The sequence below is a fragment of the Rattus norvegicus genome, chromosome 2 (assembly GCF_036323735.1).
Source record: "Rattus norvegicus strain BN/NHsdMcwi chromosome 2, GRCr8, whole genome shotgun sequence".
Classification (NCBI taxonomy): Eukaryota; Metazoa; Chordata; class Mammalia; order Rodentia; family Muridae; genus Rattus; species Rattus norvegicus.
Window position 1 is genome coordinate 31,217,602 of NC_086020.1, and position 20,094 is coordinate 31,237,695.

The following is a 20,094-nucleotide window of genomic DNA, read 5'->3' on the forward strand; positions in this document are numbered from 1 at the left end:
TTCTACCGTCCAGGACCCAGTGTGATGGTTATGCATGTAAGTGCTCACATAGAGGTAGAAACAGCAGGAGCCTGGAGCTCAGTGGCTGGCCAGGCAGGCCAGCTTTGTCGGTGAGCCCCTGGTCTCAAAACTAAGGTGAATGATCCCTAAGAAGTAATACTCAAGGTTAACCTTGAGCTTCCACACCTGTACATACAAGACATACTTACACACACACACACACACACACACCACACCACACACACACCACACACCACACATACCACACCACACACACACCACACACCACACATACCACACACACACCACACACACCACACACACCACACACATACCACACACACACACACACACACACCACATACACCACACCACACTCACACACACACACATACCACACACACACACACACACACACACACACACCACACCACACACCACACACCACACACACACCACACACTCAAGGCAGATTCTAATTGCAATACTTATAACCAATGGAGTTGACAGCATTTGCTGACAGCTCAATGTGAACCATGACCTGCTTAATACTCCCATCAAATGTCACATTTAAAAAACAAAACAGAAAGAAAGAAAAAGAGAAAGAGCAGAGCATGAGGGAAACAAGAGCAGTGCTTGGTTAAGGGGAGATGCCTGGGTCATGGCAAAGGGAGGAGAGACTAACTCAGTGGACGGGGCTCTTCAGGCAGTTTTTTAAAGTCTGAGTCAGTAACCGAGGGTGGCTCCTGCCCGTCAGCGTATCCTCCACCTGCTTTTCCATTTTTTCTGTTTTTTCAGTATTTTATTGCATGCTAAGGAATTGAGCTGCATGTGTTGCACGGCGCATGTGTCAAGCTGACACTTCTCAACTTTATAAAATGATTAGCTCAGGCTATGTATCATAGCCTTCTCCTCAAGCCCGTATCATTTCTGTGTGGTTGAGAGCAATTGGGCTCCTCTCGAAGCAATTCTGAAATATACACTCTATGTTACCAGGAGCCATTCCTGCTGCCTAACTGAGACTGGTCACTAATCAAGCTCCCCTCTTTCCTGCCCACTCACTCCTTAGCCTCTAGTAACAAACTTCTGACTTTCTAGCTCTGCTAGTCTGACCTTGAGATATCACCTGGCAGTGAAGCCCTATAACATTTGTCTCTGACTGGCTCATGTCACTAAGCACAGTGACCTCTGGGTTCAAATGTTGCAAATGACACACGCCCAGGGTTTTTCTCTGGGTTGCTTGGTTGTTGGTTGATTTTAAGGCAGAACAGTTTTCTATTCAACATTTTTAAAATCCAGTTATCTGTTGATGGACACTTGGCAGTTTTTTGTATCTTGTTGTTATAAAGTGTGCCCTGGGAGCTGGCATCCCGTCCCTTCAACATACTGATTTTCATCCTGTAATCAGTGGGAGTCTGGCTCCCATTGCTTACAAAGCAATTTACAAAGTAATCCGTGGGACTGAGAGCTTTTGGAAAGAGATCTCGGACCACAAACACCCTAGTGCTAAAATGCCTAAAGTACTTCAGATCCTTGCATTTTAAATCCTCCAGCTCATCCATAAAAATGTCCTGCAGACCCTCCTCAAATTGTGCATGAACCACTTCCTGTCTCCTCTTGCCTCCATGAAATACTAACAAGCAAGAGTGCAGACACCTTCCTGGAGAGTAGGCTACAGCCGAAGTTCACACTAGATGGCTCTGCGCTGCTCCCGGAAGCGCTGGCTAATCACAAACTCCCAACCAAAGAGATTAATAGACGGATGGGAGGTGGAACATGGACCTTTAGGGACCCCAAGGACAGTTCCCCTAGCCCCATATTTCACTAGCTGGGGTTATATCTATGAGCCACCACACACAGATGTCAGAAATTCTTCAAGGTGCTGTTCTCCTTAGTAAGCCTGCGTGGTGGCCGGCTGGCTCTCCAGATTTGAAATTTGCTACCACACTATGACATGCTTTGACCTTGTCAGAGTTGCCGTGCTCTGTTCACAGCCAGTGTTTTATTCATTTTTAAAGGCCCTTCATGGGCTGGATAGGTGGCTCAGTGGTTAAGAGCTCCGACTGCTCTTCCAGAGGTCCTGAGTTCAAATCCCAGCAACCACATGGTGGCTCACAACCATCTGTAATGAGATCTGGTACCCTCTTCTGGTGTGTCTGAAGACAGCTACAGTGTACTTATAGATAATAAATAAATAAATCTTTAAGTTTTCTAAAAAAAAAAAAGCCCTTCATTTGGGAATCAGAGAAAGAACTGGAAGAGCTTGAAGGGGCTCGAGACCCCATATGAACAACAATGCCAACCAACCAGAGCTTCCAGGGACTAAGTCACTACCCAAAGACTATACATGGACTGGCCCTGGGCTCTGACCTCATAGGTAGCATTGAATATCCTAGTAAGAGCACCAGTGGAAGGGGAAGCCCTTGGTCCTGCTAAGACTGAACCCCCAGTGAACTAGACTGTTGGGGGGAGGGCAGCAATGGGGGGAGGGTGGGGAGGGGAACACCCATAAAGAAAGGGAGGGGGAGGGGTTGGGGGATGTTGGCCCGGAAACCGGGCAAGGGAATAACACTCGAAATGTAAATAAGAAATACTCAAGTTAATAAAAAAAAATTTTTTTTAAAAAAGCCCTTCATTTGGGCCATCAAAATAGCTCAGCAGGTAAAGGAGCTTGTTGCCAAGCCTGACAACCTGGGTTCAATCCCTGGGACCCACATGGTAGAAGCAGAGATTTAACTCCTACAAGTTGTTATCTGGCCTCCAATGCACCATGGCACATACATGAAAGCACAAACATGCATGCACGCACGCACATGCACACACGCGCACATACACACACACACACAAAATATATGTATGTATGTATATATATAATGTATATTTTATAATATACACCTGTATATAATATAGGTGTTTAATTTTAGCCATCCTTTAGGTAGTTCCAGAAGATCCACAGGTCAATGAGAGGTTCCTCCAAGCCTTTACCACCATAAGAACAGCATAGGGACATTCTAGTAGTAGCACAGACTTCCTCAATCAAGGAGCCTCACCAAAACTGTCCTTCTTGAGTGGCGTTCTCCACACACTCACATCATAGCATGGTTTTGTTTCTTGTAGAAAGTAAGCTAATGGGAATTGAAGAGAGTGAGAGTGTAATATACTCTATCTAGAAGCGGTCAGTAATCATCTCACAGAAAGAGGGGGAGAGAGGGAGAGAGACTGGCCAGCTGATTTCTGGTAAAGGATAAAATACTAAAGACTTTGGAATTCCTGAACTAAATATCATTAAGAAAAGAAGCTGTGTACATAACCTTCCCTCTCTGGTGACTTGAAGGTGGCCGATGACCAGTATCCCTTCTTGTAACCTTCCCTCACCTCCCCTTCGTGCTGGGACTCCTAGGGCTGGAGGCTCCAGGGCTTGGGAGCTGTGTCTGCTTCCCACAGAAGACTAACACATAGTCTTCTGTCACTCCAACCTTTAAGGACTCCAGGGTTTTTCTCCTAAGCCTCCCATTCGTTGACACAGGATGGCATGTAATCCAGTGACTTCCCATTCATTAACACAGGACTGCATGTAATCCAATGGCTTCCCATTCATTGACACAGGACTGCATGTTATCCAGTGGCCTCTCATTCATTAACACAGAACCGCATGTAACCCAGTGGCCTCCCATTAACACGGGACTACGTGTAATTCAGTGGCTATTTCCCAGTTCCTCTCACTTCAACCTCCACTGGAAACATGGAGCCTCACTGACCACCTGCCAGCTCACTCTTACCCATGAGTACTAGTTTTATCTGCCACCCCAAGGTTTCCCCTCCTCTCTAGGGAGGGGTTTTTGATACCATATCTTCTACAATAGAGTGTGTTTAACTATTTTCCATCTATGTTCAAACAGCTTTAACAATTCGATATAAAGACATAGGGTGCTCTGGGTAGAAATCAACCTGCCTACAAGCCTGAAGTCAAGCACACAGCTTTGTATATTATCACACCTGTTCACTACTGGGTTCTATCCCACAATGCTTTCCTGATACACAGTGATCCTAAGCATAAGTCGCTCCTCTCAGACACTTTGATTATCTTATGAAGATTTCGTACAAGGAGGCCAAGAGCCATGAAGTCACAAGTCAAGGTAGAAAGAGACTACTTCTCGACATCAAACAAGGTTTTAAACTTCCCACCAAAAGGTCACCCAACTGGCATTAATCTTACCCATCCTTGGGTGAGTTTACTCCAATTTATGCAAAACATTTTCCGTCACTTACCAAAGCATGTATCATCCTTTCCACACACTATCTTATAGTGAGTAGAAGTGATAAAAGTTAATGGATTCTCCTTGATACACATTCCCTTAACTAACCTATGAATATTCAAGTATATTTAAAATCTATATAAGCTTTATTATATCATCTCTTCAAAATCTCTGCTGAATATGAATTCTTCAGTAATACCTCAGTCTATCCCCTGCGGCCTTTCTGTATTTGTTCTCAGGAGAATACAAGAAGTCGTGCTTCCCAATCCTAGAAATTTGTTTTCAGTAAGAGCAGATGGATCCTAAATGATAAGTGACTGTGTTGGACACTCCGATGGACTCTGTTTCAAAGCCCCTGCCATCACCTCACCCTCGGCTCTGCATTTTCCACACCCAGGTCACCCACAGAGACTGGGTCCTCCATGGGCTGCTCCCACAATCCTATCCCTTCCGATCCCACACTGACATGGGAGTCTTTGGTGTCTTGGAGGAGAAAACTTCAATCTTTGACTGGTTTCTACATGCAGCTGGTCCTGAATCCCTCTCCCTCCCTGACTCCCACCCTGCCCCAAAAATGTCATTCTTAAATGCCCTCCGACTCCTCCTATTCCCTCTCTCCCATTCCTTTTCCTTCTTCTCCCTGTCCCTCTTCCCTCCCTCTCCTGTTCTCTCTCTTTCCTTCTCCCTCTCCCTCCACCCCTACCCTTACCTCTGGAAAAGAAACTGTGGCTGCCAATTCTGCACACACACACACACACACACACACACACACACACACACACACACCCATATCTCCACCAGCTACTGTCCTTATCCTCTACACTTAAAAAAGAATAAAGTTTGCAAAATTAAGTCAAGAATTTGAAGAATCCATGGAACATCACAGAATGTGGTATGGGAGGTATCATTTGCAGTGGTAGACAACCTGCTCCAAGGTCACTTCACCCTGTGACACCCAAAGGTGCAATAGCTTGTTTCAGCCTTTGATCCTTGCTCCCCTCCAGCCCTCTGGCGCAGTTAACACATGCTCCATCCCTTGGCCTCATCATCTCTTTGGAAACTTTTCCTAATGTTCACTGGTTAACTGCACTCATAGCGCTAAAGCCAGCCCTATACAAGCTCTCCTGAGAAGCACTGCCTGAAGAAAGGTTGGTGTGAACTGCCCAGCCCTGAGTCACAGGATCATGACTAACACTCTCAGTAATGGATTCCCTGATTGTGAAGTCTCAAGGGCAAGGCATCCCATCTTCCCTTTGTCTGTAAAGCTAGAGTCCCCAAGAGGCAGACACCAACCACAAGAATGAAACCTTGGGGCTCTGGTTCATAAGGTATCCTCTATACCCTGGAAGGAACCCTGAGCAATATATCTATAACTAGAAACAACTTCAATCAAGATTGACCTGCACAAGGCTGAAGTAGTCACAGAATGCCAGCCGAAGACAACATGTTCAGAGTGTTTAATGTGAATTACATTGCAGAGAAAAATAAATAAAAATTACTCTCTGAGATAGTAAGGGTGGCGGGGACAGAGTGGGAGTCGACATTTCAACTGCAATTAGCAGTGTTTGCTTTCTCTCCATGCGCTTCCCCTGAGACACTCCTCTTCCTGCCGAGTGGCCCTGGAATGTCTGAGGGCATGTCAAGACCTAGACAAGAAGCAATTGAATTAGGAATTTTTAACCTATGGAATTTACCAGCTTTTATAATTTCTAAGTTCTCATTATAAACGCTCATTTTTTTAATCTAGTTTTGTATTTATAAGTTTGTTCTCCTTTTCTAAAAGGCAGCCCTTCAAGAAACACAAACTTGGGCCTCATCATCTTTCCCCACCTGTAATTCACTACCCAGCACATAAGTCTATGCAGCCAATTAACGGAAGCACCAATGTCATGACTAGACACCCAGCATCTCTGACAACTATCAGTTATGTGAGGTTCTAGGGAACCAGCTAATGAGAAGACATTGTGAGACACCATGCAATGCCCTAAACTGGCAAGATAGTGGCTCAAGTGTTTGCAGAGTTGTAGATCAAAATAGCCATGAATATTGGGAAACATCACTGAAGAATGCTAAGAGCTGCCTTTGTGTAAAGTGTTCATGTGGGCTAGAGGAAGGTTAATGCCTCTGCTCTTCCAGAAGACCTGTCTGAAACTCCAGCCCCAGGGGATCTGACACCCTCTTCTGAACTCTGCAGGTACCCACATACATGTCATACACACACACACACACACACACACACACACACACGTGCATGCACAGGCACACACATGCACACACACACACATTTTGAAAAACCTTTTCTTCAAGTGCACATGACGTGGCTCATGAGGACTGCTCCTTGAGTCTGAGGATTCTGTAAGAATCTGTTGGAGAAGGGGAGTTCCTCAAGAGCTGCCACTTAACGGACATCCTCTCCTTTGAATTCTAGCCCCCAACAAGGTTCTGTCTACACCACAAAATTTATACACACACAGTGCCCAGAAATTGAGTAATATCTCAAAACTCTGGGACATGTTTCTCCCAAGATGATTCAGGCCCCTCTTGACTGACTCTCCCAAGTCTCGCTGTGTACCTAGAACACAAAAGTAAATAAATCAACACAATGACTGTCTGTTGTCCCAAGCAGTGGCGGTCACATACCTACTGGGGAAACCCAAGGAGAGAATGACAAAGCAGCACAATAAAGGAGTGCCCTAGAGCCAACACAATGGATGAGGATGTTATCGAAAGGTGAACTCAATTCCCAGAATCCACATAGAACTGAGAGGAAGAGACTCCAGCAAGATTTCCTCTGATCTCTACTCATATGCTGTGGCACAAGCACACACAAATAATATTAATTAATTATTATTGAAAAATGTAAAGTGTACTCCGCCCCCAGGATGATCTTCAGTCACTACACGTGGGATGGGTTTAAATTGGAACCATGTGTTACTTAAGTGCTGAGCAATGACCCCGTAGTGGGAAATCTGTGTACAAAATCATTTTAACTTCTGATGTTCTGGATGCTTTTACATTCAATGAGTGAGAAATTAAATGAACTGATTGATAGCAAGGGTAAACTCCTTCGAAATGTAAAGCCTAAAGTATGTGTACGGGACTTCACTGAAGGTATGGCCCTTTAGCTGAAGCCTGCATGGGATAAACTTAAGTTACACAAAAGCAGAGAGAGGAAGCAGGAGCCCAGAAAGGAAGCAGCCGCGCCAAGGTCCAGGGATAGAATGAAACCTGGCATTTGAGAGAAAGAGAAAACAGAGTATGGCTAGGACTTCTAGTGTGTGGGCTTTCTGCCGTCCCAACTGGATGATCAAGAGCCACCTCGAATTATCCGCAGCTGCTGTGCCAACTGGACCCTCCCAGCAAGAGACACAGCCATCCCTCAAATGGCCTCCTAGAAAGTCAGAGGGCAGTTTGCTTCCCTTCCATCAACAATCCACAGTGCACGGAATACCGTAGGAAATGGTGAAGTGGAACGGAGGGGGTTGGGTAAAGCCGAAGAAATAAGAGAATGGAGGCTGAGTGAAGACAGCCTCCTGTAGGCAGGGAGGGGGCGTGTCTAATCAGAAGACAGCCTCCGGTAGGCAGGGAGGGGGCGTGTCTAATCAGAAGACAGCCTCCGGTAGGCAGGGAGGGGGCGTGTCTAATCAGAAGACAGCCTCCGGTGGGCAGGGAGGGGGCGTGTCTAATCAGAACAGGAGAGAATGTGGCAGCAACAGGACCCAGGGGAAGAATGGAGGCCTGGTAAAATCAAAGCAAATGGGAAGTCTGCAGGGGCTGAAGCAACAGTCCAAAAGTGGATTACGGTCATTGCTAAGGACAGAAAGGGGCAGCCCCAATACCCGGGAGTGCCATGGCTGTGCCAACTGTGAAGATCTAGGAAGACTCAGAAAAAGATGGTTTTCACGTGACGCTTGGGAGACTGGTGCTTGGCAACAAAATTCCGGAAGCTGGAAAGGGGGCTACTTTACGGAGAAACTTGAAAAAGCAATCACCATCTGTGTTTTAAAGGAAGGCTGGATAGCCGAGGGATAATAGCAAACAGACTCCAGAAAAGAAGAGGCGGCCTGTGCAGAGGGCAGGGCAGGAAGGCCACATGTGGGTGTACTCAAGGAGGAGTCATAATAGAATGTTGAGCTGACTAGAAGGAGGAGAGGGAGGACTCTGGAGAAATCCATGCAGCCAGAGCAGGAAGCATAGCCCGCACACGGCTCTGGGATACTGGCGTAGGAGAAGCAGGAGGTCAGGGACCCCAAATGGAGCACTTTCGTCACAAATCAGATCACACAAACCCTCTGTGGAGCCTGTACCCACGCTTTCTGTATTACCCCATAACTCCAGCTAATCTTGACCTGGCCCCGCCCACCTCAAACCTATCTCCTGCCTTCTCCTTCACGAAGCACTGCCCACACTAATCTTTTGCTGCTCCTCTAACACCGGAAGTTCATGACCTCTCCCGGGACCTTTGTCTTCCGGTTCCCCTATAGCGAACCCAGAGGCTCACTCTATCTAGTAACACATGTATGTGCACAGGCACTTACACACACACAGAGACATACACCATTCTCCAGCACAGCACTCACTCTCTGCTGCTTTCATGGGTATCACTAGCTGGGATTCTCACTTTTGTCTCCTGTTCCTAAGCAAACCAGAGGATGGCCAGATCCCGGGCCTCTTTCTTTTCTCGTTCTCTAAAGTACATGGAGCTGAATGAAGACTTAAAGGGGAGGGAGGGGAAATACACCTTAAAGGAGAATAATGTATGACCTTTCTAAGATGGGCTTCAATCAAAACAAAAGGCTCATAGCCAGACTGTACCAAGTTATGAAGAGGAAGATGAGCTAAGACAACTTCTCTACACCATGCTCACCCTGGGGTGGGAGAGAGTAAGCCTTCCAGAAGAACTGGCTTCCCAAAACATCTAAGTGAGACACTTCAGCCAGATCACATCTCGGTTTTTCTACTAAGGTTCTCGCCATTGTGACTTAAACGATCAGGCATGAAATGTCTCCTCAGATGGCAACTTACATTTAAAATTCAAATTGCTACGCCAGGAAGATGGTCCGTCGGGTACCAGCCTGATGGTCTGAGTCCCAACTGGGAAAGCCACATGGTAGGAGGTAGCCGACTCCTGCGAGTTATCCTCTGACTTCCATGTGTACATGTAGCATGTGTCCCCCACCTCATACGTCCATACACAAATGTGCACACATGGAAAAGTGTTTAAATGAAGTAAAAACTGAGTCAATTACTTCAAATTATTTAAAATGCCAAGGTGCACGTCACCCAGAATTGTGAGAGGGTCACCGACATGGAAAAACAAGGTGACGTACACTTGGTACTTAAAGACCTGAAAGCTCACTGAAGTCAGAAACTCCTCTTCAGGCACTGCAGGGATTGGCAAAATGGCTGCTGGCCAGGCAAACTGAAATAGTCACCCATGGTCTCCTTTGCTGTGTGGCTACAATATCATCACTTTGGAACTTGACTCTTCTGAAAGGAAGCAGGTGAAAAGGAAAACAGATTTAAGAAAAAGGAATTTAAAAGCAGCCCGAGAAGAAGGAGTGGGAAAATGTCAATCTAACTCAGCCTTAAGTCAGAGTTCCTTGAAGAAGGCCAACTTGAGCAAGCCCAGCTTAAACACCGGAGCGATGCTCAACTGATAGGAAGACACTCAAACCTGCCCTGTCTAAGTGAGGACACAGACAGTATTCACACATTCGCTGAGAACTTGCACAAAGCAAGGGTGTGGCCCAGAGGTTGACTCCAAGAGGAGCCCCTTCTGGTTCCATTCTCTAAGCCAGAAACAGCCGCACGCATTTGAAAAGACACCATAGGCCCAACACTCTGACACCATGTTCTTCACCCTCAGGTATTCCCCAGAAGCCAGTGAGGATGTAGAGGGGCGCCTAGAAGCGTCACTGTGCTCAGAAGCCGGGCGTACTTTGGAATTTGGGTAGAGATGAAGCTAACGGAGGAGTTCTATTGGGTTTGTAGGTCAAGCCTTTTGCTAGAGTCTGTTGTAGAGCTCCATTAATCTGTCTAGGCAAGAGACACAGCACTATCCTTGAGGACAAAAAGAAGAGAAAAGTGAGACATGTTAAGGACCAGGAAATACCATCACTTTAATACTAGGAAGTTCGAGGAAGACAGCAGGGCAAGAACGGCCCAATCAGTACTCTTGAGTGCCTGAGAAAATGGAGTTCTGGTGACTGAGCAATCACTGGGACAGTCACTGTCATTTGTCATTGACTTAAGGTGGGAAAACCCCAAACTCACTGAATAATCTGCCACTAACTAAGCAAATCTATATTATGGAAAAATACATATACATATATATTTATATATAATATAATACACAATATTATATATTATATGTTATTTATTATAATATGTCTGTATATTATAGATATATTAATATAAATATATTTATATATTATAGAATATTTTATGTTATACATATTTTTTATATAACACGTTCATATAATATTTTATATTTATTAAACTAAATTTAAATTATACATTAAAAGTATTAGTTAGAAATGTCATGTTTATATATTATTTTGTATAGTATATTATACATTATAATATAATTGCATATATATTAGCACAGAGTTTGCAAATGCAGTCACAGTTTCAAGGCAGTAGGGTCGACATGGCGAAGCCAGTCACTCCATGTTGGAGCTTTTAACCTCGTCATCAGCAAACAGAGGATGACTGGTGACCTTTCAAAGATTCCCAGATGATGTGGCCAACAAGGCCAGTCAGGAGTCGGGGGTTATTAAGGGACAGGAGAGGCCAGTCATGGGGGATGCAGAACTACAGACAGAGAAAGGGCAGGCCTCAGGACAGGATTTCCTTCAGCAGGAACCAGGAGTTGGTGGGCCTCTGTGGGAGTCCGGAAGGAGATGTCTGCCTGGTGATGCCAGAACAAAGCCAGCGAGTCACTGACTGACGGCCCCAATAGGAAGCTTCTTTCCAGAGCTAGGAAATGGCCCTGGGACTCACAGCCCAACCATACAGCCTGGGACCTGTCCTCAGACCTCTAACAGAGGGCTAAAGCCTAGAGAGTACACTCAGCCAGAGATCAACGTAAGCTAAAGATCCAGACTGTTGGAAAGATGGACGGAGGAAGATTTAGCTTAGCTACCTCAGGTGTGGATAGGGTCTATAAACACTAGATTACAACTTCATTTAAGGCATTCAATGAGCCCAGAACACCCAGCATCCCTCAGCAGGATAGAGACTCCAAATAACACTCTGATATAAACATAATAATGCAACAGGAATAGAAGGTTAACTTAGATTGAACTGACGATGAACCACTGAGCGAGTGTCATGGGCCAGCCGCCCAGCTGCACAGCATGTTGCCCTAGAGAGAAATGGTCCTACCCTCCCAAGCTGACTGCAAGCTCATCAGTCGTGCCACACGTCAGAAAGAGACCCAGCCGACAAGACTCCACAAGCAAAGACACAGGCGCACCTCTGCAGATGCCGCGAAGTTCTCTATGGATCGGCCAGAATTAGAGAAAAGACAGAAATGAAGTCTTTTGTTCTTATAAACTTAAGGTAAAAAAATTTTATCATGCCACTTTGAGAAATGAAAATAAGGCAATAAAACCCAATTTCATTATTATCACAATTTATCAAGGCTAAAATTCTAGACATTAGGTATATCTAGGAAATGTGAACTATGTATGACCCCTCATTTGCAACTCAGTTCCATGCCTACATAATTACGTGCTACAGCACAATAACAAGACTTATTTTCTCAGAATCTAGAAGTAAAGTGGTCTCTGATCAACATATGTATTTTTTTCATACATGTGTGGAATGCATCTACATCATATCCAGTCTCCATTTCCCTCTCATTCCCCCCATTCTCCTCCTACTAGTCTCCTACTGTAACGACAGAACTACCAAACAGCCCTGAGAGCCACTCTAGACAGATAATAGAAGGTAAGGCAGCACACACAGCAGAGACACACGCACACCATCTTCACTGAGGCAGTGAAGGAACAGTACTGAGATTATATTTTAGAGTTACCGAGTCTTAAGCCAGAAAATAAACATCATAGATTGGCTGCCCTGCTTCTGATTTACACCGCTCCAGGCTTACACGTCCCTGAGCTCACCTTTACTGCTCTCCTAGCTTGAAGTACACGGCAAGAACCACTGGAGAGGGGAGGAGAACCAAAGCCCGGACCTCGGTCCAGACTGAGGACAAAGAGCCCAGCTTTGCAGACTTGCTGCTCCAGGGCCCTTTACTCACAGAAGCGGGAAGCTGGGGAAACAGGAAGCCTCTTTGAGACTGAAAAGTGGATCTGCAGGGCCTGCATCCCAACAGTGCACACATCGCCATGGGAGATGCCTCCCCTGGCTGCCCATCTGACCATGTGTTTACTCCTCCAACCTGGCCATGGGCTGTTTCTCTTTTCTCATAATAAGACACTCAATGGAACACAGCGCTTTGTTGCTTTGCCGAATTCAAAGACTAGAGCGAGTCTGCAGCTAAGGTCATGAATATCCGGACATCCCTAAGACTGGGGCAAAATCACCTTCCTAAAGATGAGCAAACAGAAAGGCAGCATCCATTTCCTTCTGAAATAGATTCCTAGTGGAGTAAGGAAACATGGGGTATCCTTTCTTTGTACTTAAAGGAAAACACAAAAGATTACCTCAGTGGGTCTGTGGGCAGAAGGTGGCTAGCATAAAAAATGCTACAAAGAAACTAAAAATAATACAAGCTAGAACTGCTGGCAAGCAAGGGGAAAAAAAGAGAAACTAGACACAACAAAAACATAATTAAGTGGGAAACCTGTTTCCAGAATTCAGCGCCTATCTACACAAAAGACCACACAATCCAGCCCCTGGATACTCTTTTGTGAAGCAAAGAGGGAGAGAAGAGAAGAATAACAGAAGAACATTTTTAGGAGGCTAAAACTGAAAGTTTTCTTCATGGATCCAAACAAAATAATGGGGAATTTAAAAGCATCTATTTATATCCACGGATAATCTGTATTCATAAAGACATTTCTCTACCATTTTTAGAGTTATCCATAGTGATGCCAAAATAGAAACACAGGGATGGAGGATACTTTAACTATAAGAATGTCACAGGAACTCACTCAAGTCAGCACCCAGCAAAGGAACCAAGAAATTACTTGTAAGGACCACCTGACTGTGGTGCTCATTTCTGAGCTGTGACTAGAGGTCAGGGAATCATTTCTGCCAATGTTTTGCCTTCCGGAATTATTAAATTAGACAGATCGTCTAACTTTCCCTGAGGCAAGTTGCATAAATTAATTTTTTTAAATGTCTGTTGCAATCGCTAAAATTTTAAAGTTTGTTTTTAAAATACTAATGCCCATTTCACAGGTTTTGTGTGTATGTGTGTGTGTGTGTGTGTGTGTGTGTGTGTAATTGTCATATAATTTTAGAAAACATCCTGATCTGTTTTAAGTCTTCACAATTTGTGATGGGGGGAGGATATCTTAATTAAAACAACCAAGATTGTCAAAACTACATAAAAAGTATCAAAATTAAGAGATATGATTCCTCACAGTCAACTGGGCCAACATTATAGCGCAGAAACCAATGCTAAGAGGACTCGTGATAAAATCCAACACAGACACAGACAGACCTCTGGAAGAACACACATCAAACTGTCAATGGGGCCGAGAACTCATGATGAGATTAAACACGGGGCTTCCGATTTGATTGGCTCACTCTAGTTTTAATTTATACAATGTATGTACAAAATACAACACTAGATAGATAGACAGACAGACAGATAGATAGATAGATAGATAGATAGATAGATAGATAGATAGATAGACAGACAGACAGACCATCTACCAAAATGCTGCGAAGTAGGACAAAAGGACATAAAAGCATTCACCCCTTGATATCAGTGATGCCCTGAGTCCAAGACCCCCTGCAGATGCTCAAGGGCTTTATATAAAATGGTAAAGCATTTGAGCATCTGGGTATAGCCTCACACATCCTCCCAGATACATCCAATCATCTCTAGATCATGTGTGATACCCAATGTAACACGAATGCTGTGGAAATAGTGGCTGTGCTTTATTCTGCAGGGAATGATGGCAGGGAAAGGCTCTGTGTGTGCTCAAATCAGATAGTTTTTCCTTGAATCACCAGGGAGAGCTGTATTTACAGACATCGGGTGATAGGAGACCAGGGAAGAGCCACTCCCCCAAGAATACAGGAACAAAGTGCAGCCCCTGTTCTGTGTCGGTGCCACATGCATTTTGCCCATTTGGTGGGACTTGGTTTAAGAGTGACTTCCACTGTAACATATGCTACTGGCTTCTTACTGCCTGGGGACGACTGGCTTAGCCAGACTGGCTTACGTCAGTCTGCAGTGATTTTGATTGACATAGATTATTAAGTAAGAAGGGCAGGACACAGCATAGATACGTAGTGTAGAGCTATGAAGAGTCAGCCATGTTAAATACACATAATGCATTTCATCTGATCGAGGATACTATGTTTAATATGCATTTTTAATTCCACTACAAGTGCCATATTTCCTTATAGAGAACTACAGTCATCAACTTCTTCTAAAATTAATATTTACACAGATTTTTTTTATCATGAATCATGTCTTTGTCTTCACACAACAGCTTTTTATGCCAGCTCATTGTGAAATCAATTATCTCGTACAACAATATGACAGCAATATGAACCACTGTGACCAAGAACACAGATATGCAGGGACAGAATCTGTCAGCTCAAGGTGAGCCAGGATATAGTTTCAGAAAGAAAAGGAGGGGCTGGAGAGGTGGCTCGGTGGTTAAGAGCACTGGCTGCTCTTCCAGAGGTCCTGAGTTCAATTCCCAGCAACCACATGGTGGCTCGCAACCATCTGTAATGGGATCTGATGCCCTCTTCTGGTGTGTCTGAAGACAACTACAATGTGTACTTATATAAAACACATAAAATCAATAAATCTTTTTATAAAAAAGAAATAAAAGGAGGTCAGGGACACTTATGGAGGAGCTGGAGGAGAATGAAAGGCCCTTAAGAAGATGGGAACCCCACAAGAAGACCAACAGAGTCAACAAACCTAGACCCCTGGGAACTCTCAGAGTCTGAACCACCGAGCGAAGAGCATACAGGGGCGAAAACGAGGCCCTGGCACATATGTAGCAGACATGCACCTCACTCTTCATGGCTGCCTTGTCTGGTCTCAGTGGGAGAGGATTCACCTAATCTGGCAGAGACTTGATGTGCTGAGGGGTTGGGGGGAGATACCCAAGGGGGCCCATCCTCTCAGAGGAGAAGGGAAGGGGTAGGGACTCTGTGAGGAACTGGAAGGGGGAACAACAGCAGCCTTTCAGATGTAAACAAACTAATTAATTAATTAATAATTAAAAAAAGAAAAACTTGTCCTTCAGTCAAGTGTATTAGCTCTTCTACTCTGTCCTGCCCGGTATGTCTGCGTTCAAACAGCTACAGCAGGAGGACGACAAGTACGAGATTCTGTGTTTTTTATAACATAATTCATTTTGAGGGTTTGTCTGTTTTTGGGGGGGAGGCAGAGTGTAATCAGTGCAAGAGAGAGGGAGAAGCCAGTTGTGCAACAGCAATGAGGCTGGGGAATCTTTCACAGTTTAGTCTTGGGACCATTCTTTTTTAATCCTTAATTATGCTAGGGCCCAGGGGATGTTTTCATAATCTGGAGAGAAAACTGCAGACCCTAGAGTGACTCAGTAGGCAGCTTTTTTTATTATTTGGAGATCTTATTATTTTGTCTCTTTGGGGGGAATACAGTGGTGCAGGAATGGGTGAGCAATGAGAGGAAGGGGAGGGTGTCCTCGCTGAGTAGTGATCTGTAGGTAGTAGATAAATACATTCATCGGTTTATTAATTGGGGTTTCTGACTAAGTTTGCTCTGGCTCCTAATATTCTGCTCTTACCCCGGTTTCACCCACACTCACATCTGTACCCTCTGCCCAGGTTCGTGTCCTAGGAAGGATGTGGAGAGGAAGCGCTGAGGCATTTTGTGAGGGAGGAGACAACTGGTTCAGACTGCATGTAACTGCTCTCAGGAACAACCCAGAGGTACGCAGAAAACTGTGTCCCTGTGTGTGTGCCATCTCCACAGATACCTTACCCTTGTTCTCTAAATTCCTGTCTTATGAGAAAAGCTAACACCATCATCAGCAAGGCATACCTCAAAACGAAACAAAAAAAAAAAAAAAAAAAACAAAGAAATACTTCCAAAAATCACACACTGAAAATCACTTTTTACTATTATCAGAAAATTACCACAAAATAAAATGTCCAAAAACGACTCAAGAAAGTCACCCAAGTGAATTTGGAAATCACAAAGCTTTTAAGAAGTAATAATAAGGGGTTGGGGATTTAGCTCAGTGGTAGAGCACTTGCCTAGCAAGCGCCAGGCCCTGGGTTCGGTCCCCAGCTCTGAAAAAAAGAAAAAAAAAAGAAGTAATAATGAAATAATTAAAGCCTATATTTCAGAAAAGGGAGTCAGACCATTTTAGAAAGCTATACAAAACCACTTAGCAGTGCTCCAAGTGTTTTTAAAAGGCCGCCACTCCTTAGTAAGTAAAATGTTCTTCCCCACTGCACTCACTAGGTTTCAAGTTAGAGAAGGACCACTCGGACCTAAAGCCCAGTGCTCAGGGACTTACGTAAAGAGGCACTTCACTGCAGCTCAGCTCCATGGTTCCTGCATCTGTAATGGTAAGAACATGAACGTTAGGGTAGGGAGCCTGTCGCCAGCCCTCAGAGCCCTCCGTGGCCCACAATTCATTGTCAGCATTAGAGAGGAAGGGGCACAAAAGCTAAGAAAGCTATGGAGATACAAAGAACTAAGCGGGGGTAGGGTGAAGTTCAGTAGTGGGGTGCTTGCCTAGCCTACTACACCAAGATCTGCAGTCCATTCTCAACACCCCTTTTTAAAAGGACTATAGAAAAGGGACACCATCTTATACAAAATTATTCTCCCCAAGAAAACAGGATGGGAGCCCTTCAAAAAATTAAACACATGATTCAGTAATTCAATCTCTAACATATACCCAAAAGGAAAATGGACTCAGTTGGACACCGCAGTCCTATATTCAAACAGACAAGTGGGGAAGCAAACAACACCCAATGTACCTGTCCATGACAACCAAAACACAGTTGGCACAGACAACCGAGTATGTATTCTTCCACACACTACAACAAGGATGAGACGGGCAGACTTTACGCTAAGTAGACTAAGGGAATCACAAAAGGAATTACTGTCATCCTTCTACTCACATGAGGCACCTAAAGAGTTAAATTCATAGAGGCAGAGAGCAGAACAGAGGAAACAAAGTCCAGGATTACCGCTCAGGAGGTGCACAACTTTTATTTAGGGAGATAAAAGCACAGTCCTGAGGACAGACCAGGTAACAGTGCACAGTGCAAGTGCGCTTAACGCAGCTGGATCGCACGCTCGAAACAGTCCAAATGATACATCTCATATTTTTTTTTAACCAAAGGCACAATAAATTACATACAGCATGACCCCGAGGCAAGATAAAAAGGAGCTAGAGATATTCAAATCATGTATGCATGATGACATATATAGGACATACACATTCACACCTCTAACCTTTCAGATCCGTTTCCATACATAGTGAAATACTATTGCTTCAGACACTCCAGAAAAGCCACAGAAGGTGGACATGAGCATTAGGAAGACTGGCTACAACTCATCACTGACTGACAGGCTGCTACAAGATCAATGACTACCTTGCCCAGATAACACGGAGGGTAAAAGACCCCTCAGACACAGAGGTCGAAGATTCCAACCACATGATCACAGTGGACACCCAGCCCACCCGCACGCTAACCACATCTCTGGCAGCTGCATAAACTTCCCTCTGCCTGCCTGTGCATCTCTCTTTAAAAGTAGAACACAGAGGTAGCTATGGACAGACAGGTGGACAAGTGAAGTGTGGAATGCACGTACAAGGGAATGCCATTCTACCTGGAAAGGGAAGGAACGCAAGCCCCAGCCTGGAGGAATCCCAGCAGCACGTCCTCAGTGAAATGAGCCAGACAGAAAGAACGATGCACTGTGGGTCCGATAACATGGGGTAGCAAGTGTCAAAGGTGGTTTCCAAGAGCAGGGAAGGGAGACCATTCTGTTTAATGGACTTTAATAGACGACGAGCTTCAGGTTTTGCACGATGAAAACTGTTCTATAGTGGATCGTGGTAATGGAGAATAATAATGTACTTAACACCCCCATGCTGTGCACACACACACATACATGCACACACACACACACACACACACACACACACACACATGCATGCACGCACAGTGGTTTCTATGTTTGATAGGGAATCATAATTAAGAATAAATAGCACCTAGAAGCTGGTTTTCTGATTAAAAGTCAAAGTGCTTGGGCTGGAGAGATGGCTCAGTGGTTAAGAGCACCCGACTGCTCTTCCAGAGGTCATGAGTTCAATTCCCAGCAACCACATGGTGGCTCACAACCATCTGTAAAGAGATCCGATGCCCTCTTCTGGTGTATCTGAAGACAGCTACAGTGTACTTATATATAATAAATAAATAAATCTTAAAAAAAAAAAAAAGTCAAAGTGCCACCACCATTCATTGACCATCTGCTGTGCATAACAGTGCCTCCAAGTGGGAGGTGGTCCAGCTCCCATGCACTTCGGCTGAACACAACAGCTAAAAGTTGGACAAAGTACAGAAGTGGGGCACATGGAAATTCTGAGTGTGACAGACAAGGAGCCTCATCACTGTCCTCCCCCTACCCGAAAGCACAGGGCTCTCCATTGCCAACTCTCCACTCTGTTCACCGGCCCTGGGCTTTGGGTTACAGCCCCACTGTACAGCTAGGTGGTACAGTGGACATTCAGAGTACGAATTCCCAGAGGACACACTTGGCAAGGAAGAGTATGGAGAGTTCTATTTTTATTTATTTTTTATCTAAAACCCCCTAAATTAAGTGTCCTCATACTTTATTCACGTTCTAGCACAGAAACCTCTCTGTCACTGGTCATCTGAGTCGTCTTGAAAGATGGCTATAATAGTTGGAGGTGGGGGCAGGGTGAGCCAAGGACATGACAGTAGGGTGCTTCTCAACCCTTATTCTCAATACAGCAGACTCTCCTCCCGCCCCCCCCGTGCAGGCTCCTGCAAGCCCACTGGAGTGAGCTCCTGGATAATAATCTATTTCTAGCAGAACTAACCTCACAAGTTAAATCAGTGGCTTCCCATGAATGATAACGCTAACAAGAATATGACAGAATGGTCTTAATGTGAATTCCTAATAGAACTCTTTGTCAGTTCCTATTAGAAAATAAAAATAGTGAAATAATGTGCAACCCAAGAGCCCTGACAATTGGAGAACCTCTGACCTCTGACCTTCCACCTCCAACCTCTAACCTCTGACCTCCTTTTTTTTTTTTTTTTGTTTTTGGCGGGTTGGGGGTCGGGTTCTAAACAGAGTTTCTCTGTGTAGCTCTGTCTGTCTGTGCTGGAACTTGCTCTGTAGGCTAAGCTGGCTTCTAACTCAAGAGCTTTACCTAGCTCTGCCTCCCAATGGCTGGGTTCAAAGGCATGTGCCACCACTGCCTGGCCAAACTCTAAACTATCAAGAATTCAACTTTGAAAGCTGAATGCATGTGCACTAACACCGACCCTGACTCTCATCCTGTCTGCTGTGCACCAGGACTGCAGAAGTTCTCCATCCTGCCAGTCGGGCCCTATGTAATCCCATGCCAAAGTAAGGGTAAACCAAGATTTCTATTAAACATAAAAGAAATTCATTACCATAGCAAGGCGG

At 44.7% G+C, this 20,094-nt stretch overlaps 1 protein-coding gene across 4 annotated transcripts in view; it reads right to left on the reverse strand.

Annotated features, from left to right (window-relative positions):
- Arhgef28 (Rho guanine nucleotide exchange factor 28) overlaps window positions 1-20,094 on the reverse strand; it is a 296,466-nt gene that overhangs the window by 219,310 nt on the left and 57,062 nt on the right. For all 4 annotated transcript variants that reach the window (XR_010063623.1, XR_010063622.1, XM_039102531.2 and 1 more), the window contains exon 2: window positions 16,934-16,977. Coding sequence is in view for 2 of the 4 variants with exons in the window: in XM_039102531.2 (XP_038958459.1) it covers window positions 16,934-16,977 (44 nt within the window). In the remaining 2 variants the exon portion in view is untranslated. The remainder of the gene's footprint in view (window positions 1-16,933; window positions 16,978-20,094) is intronic.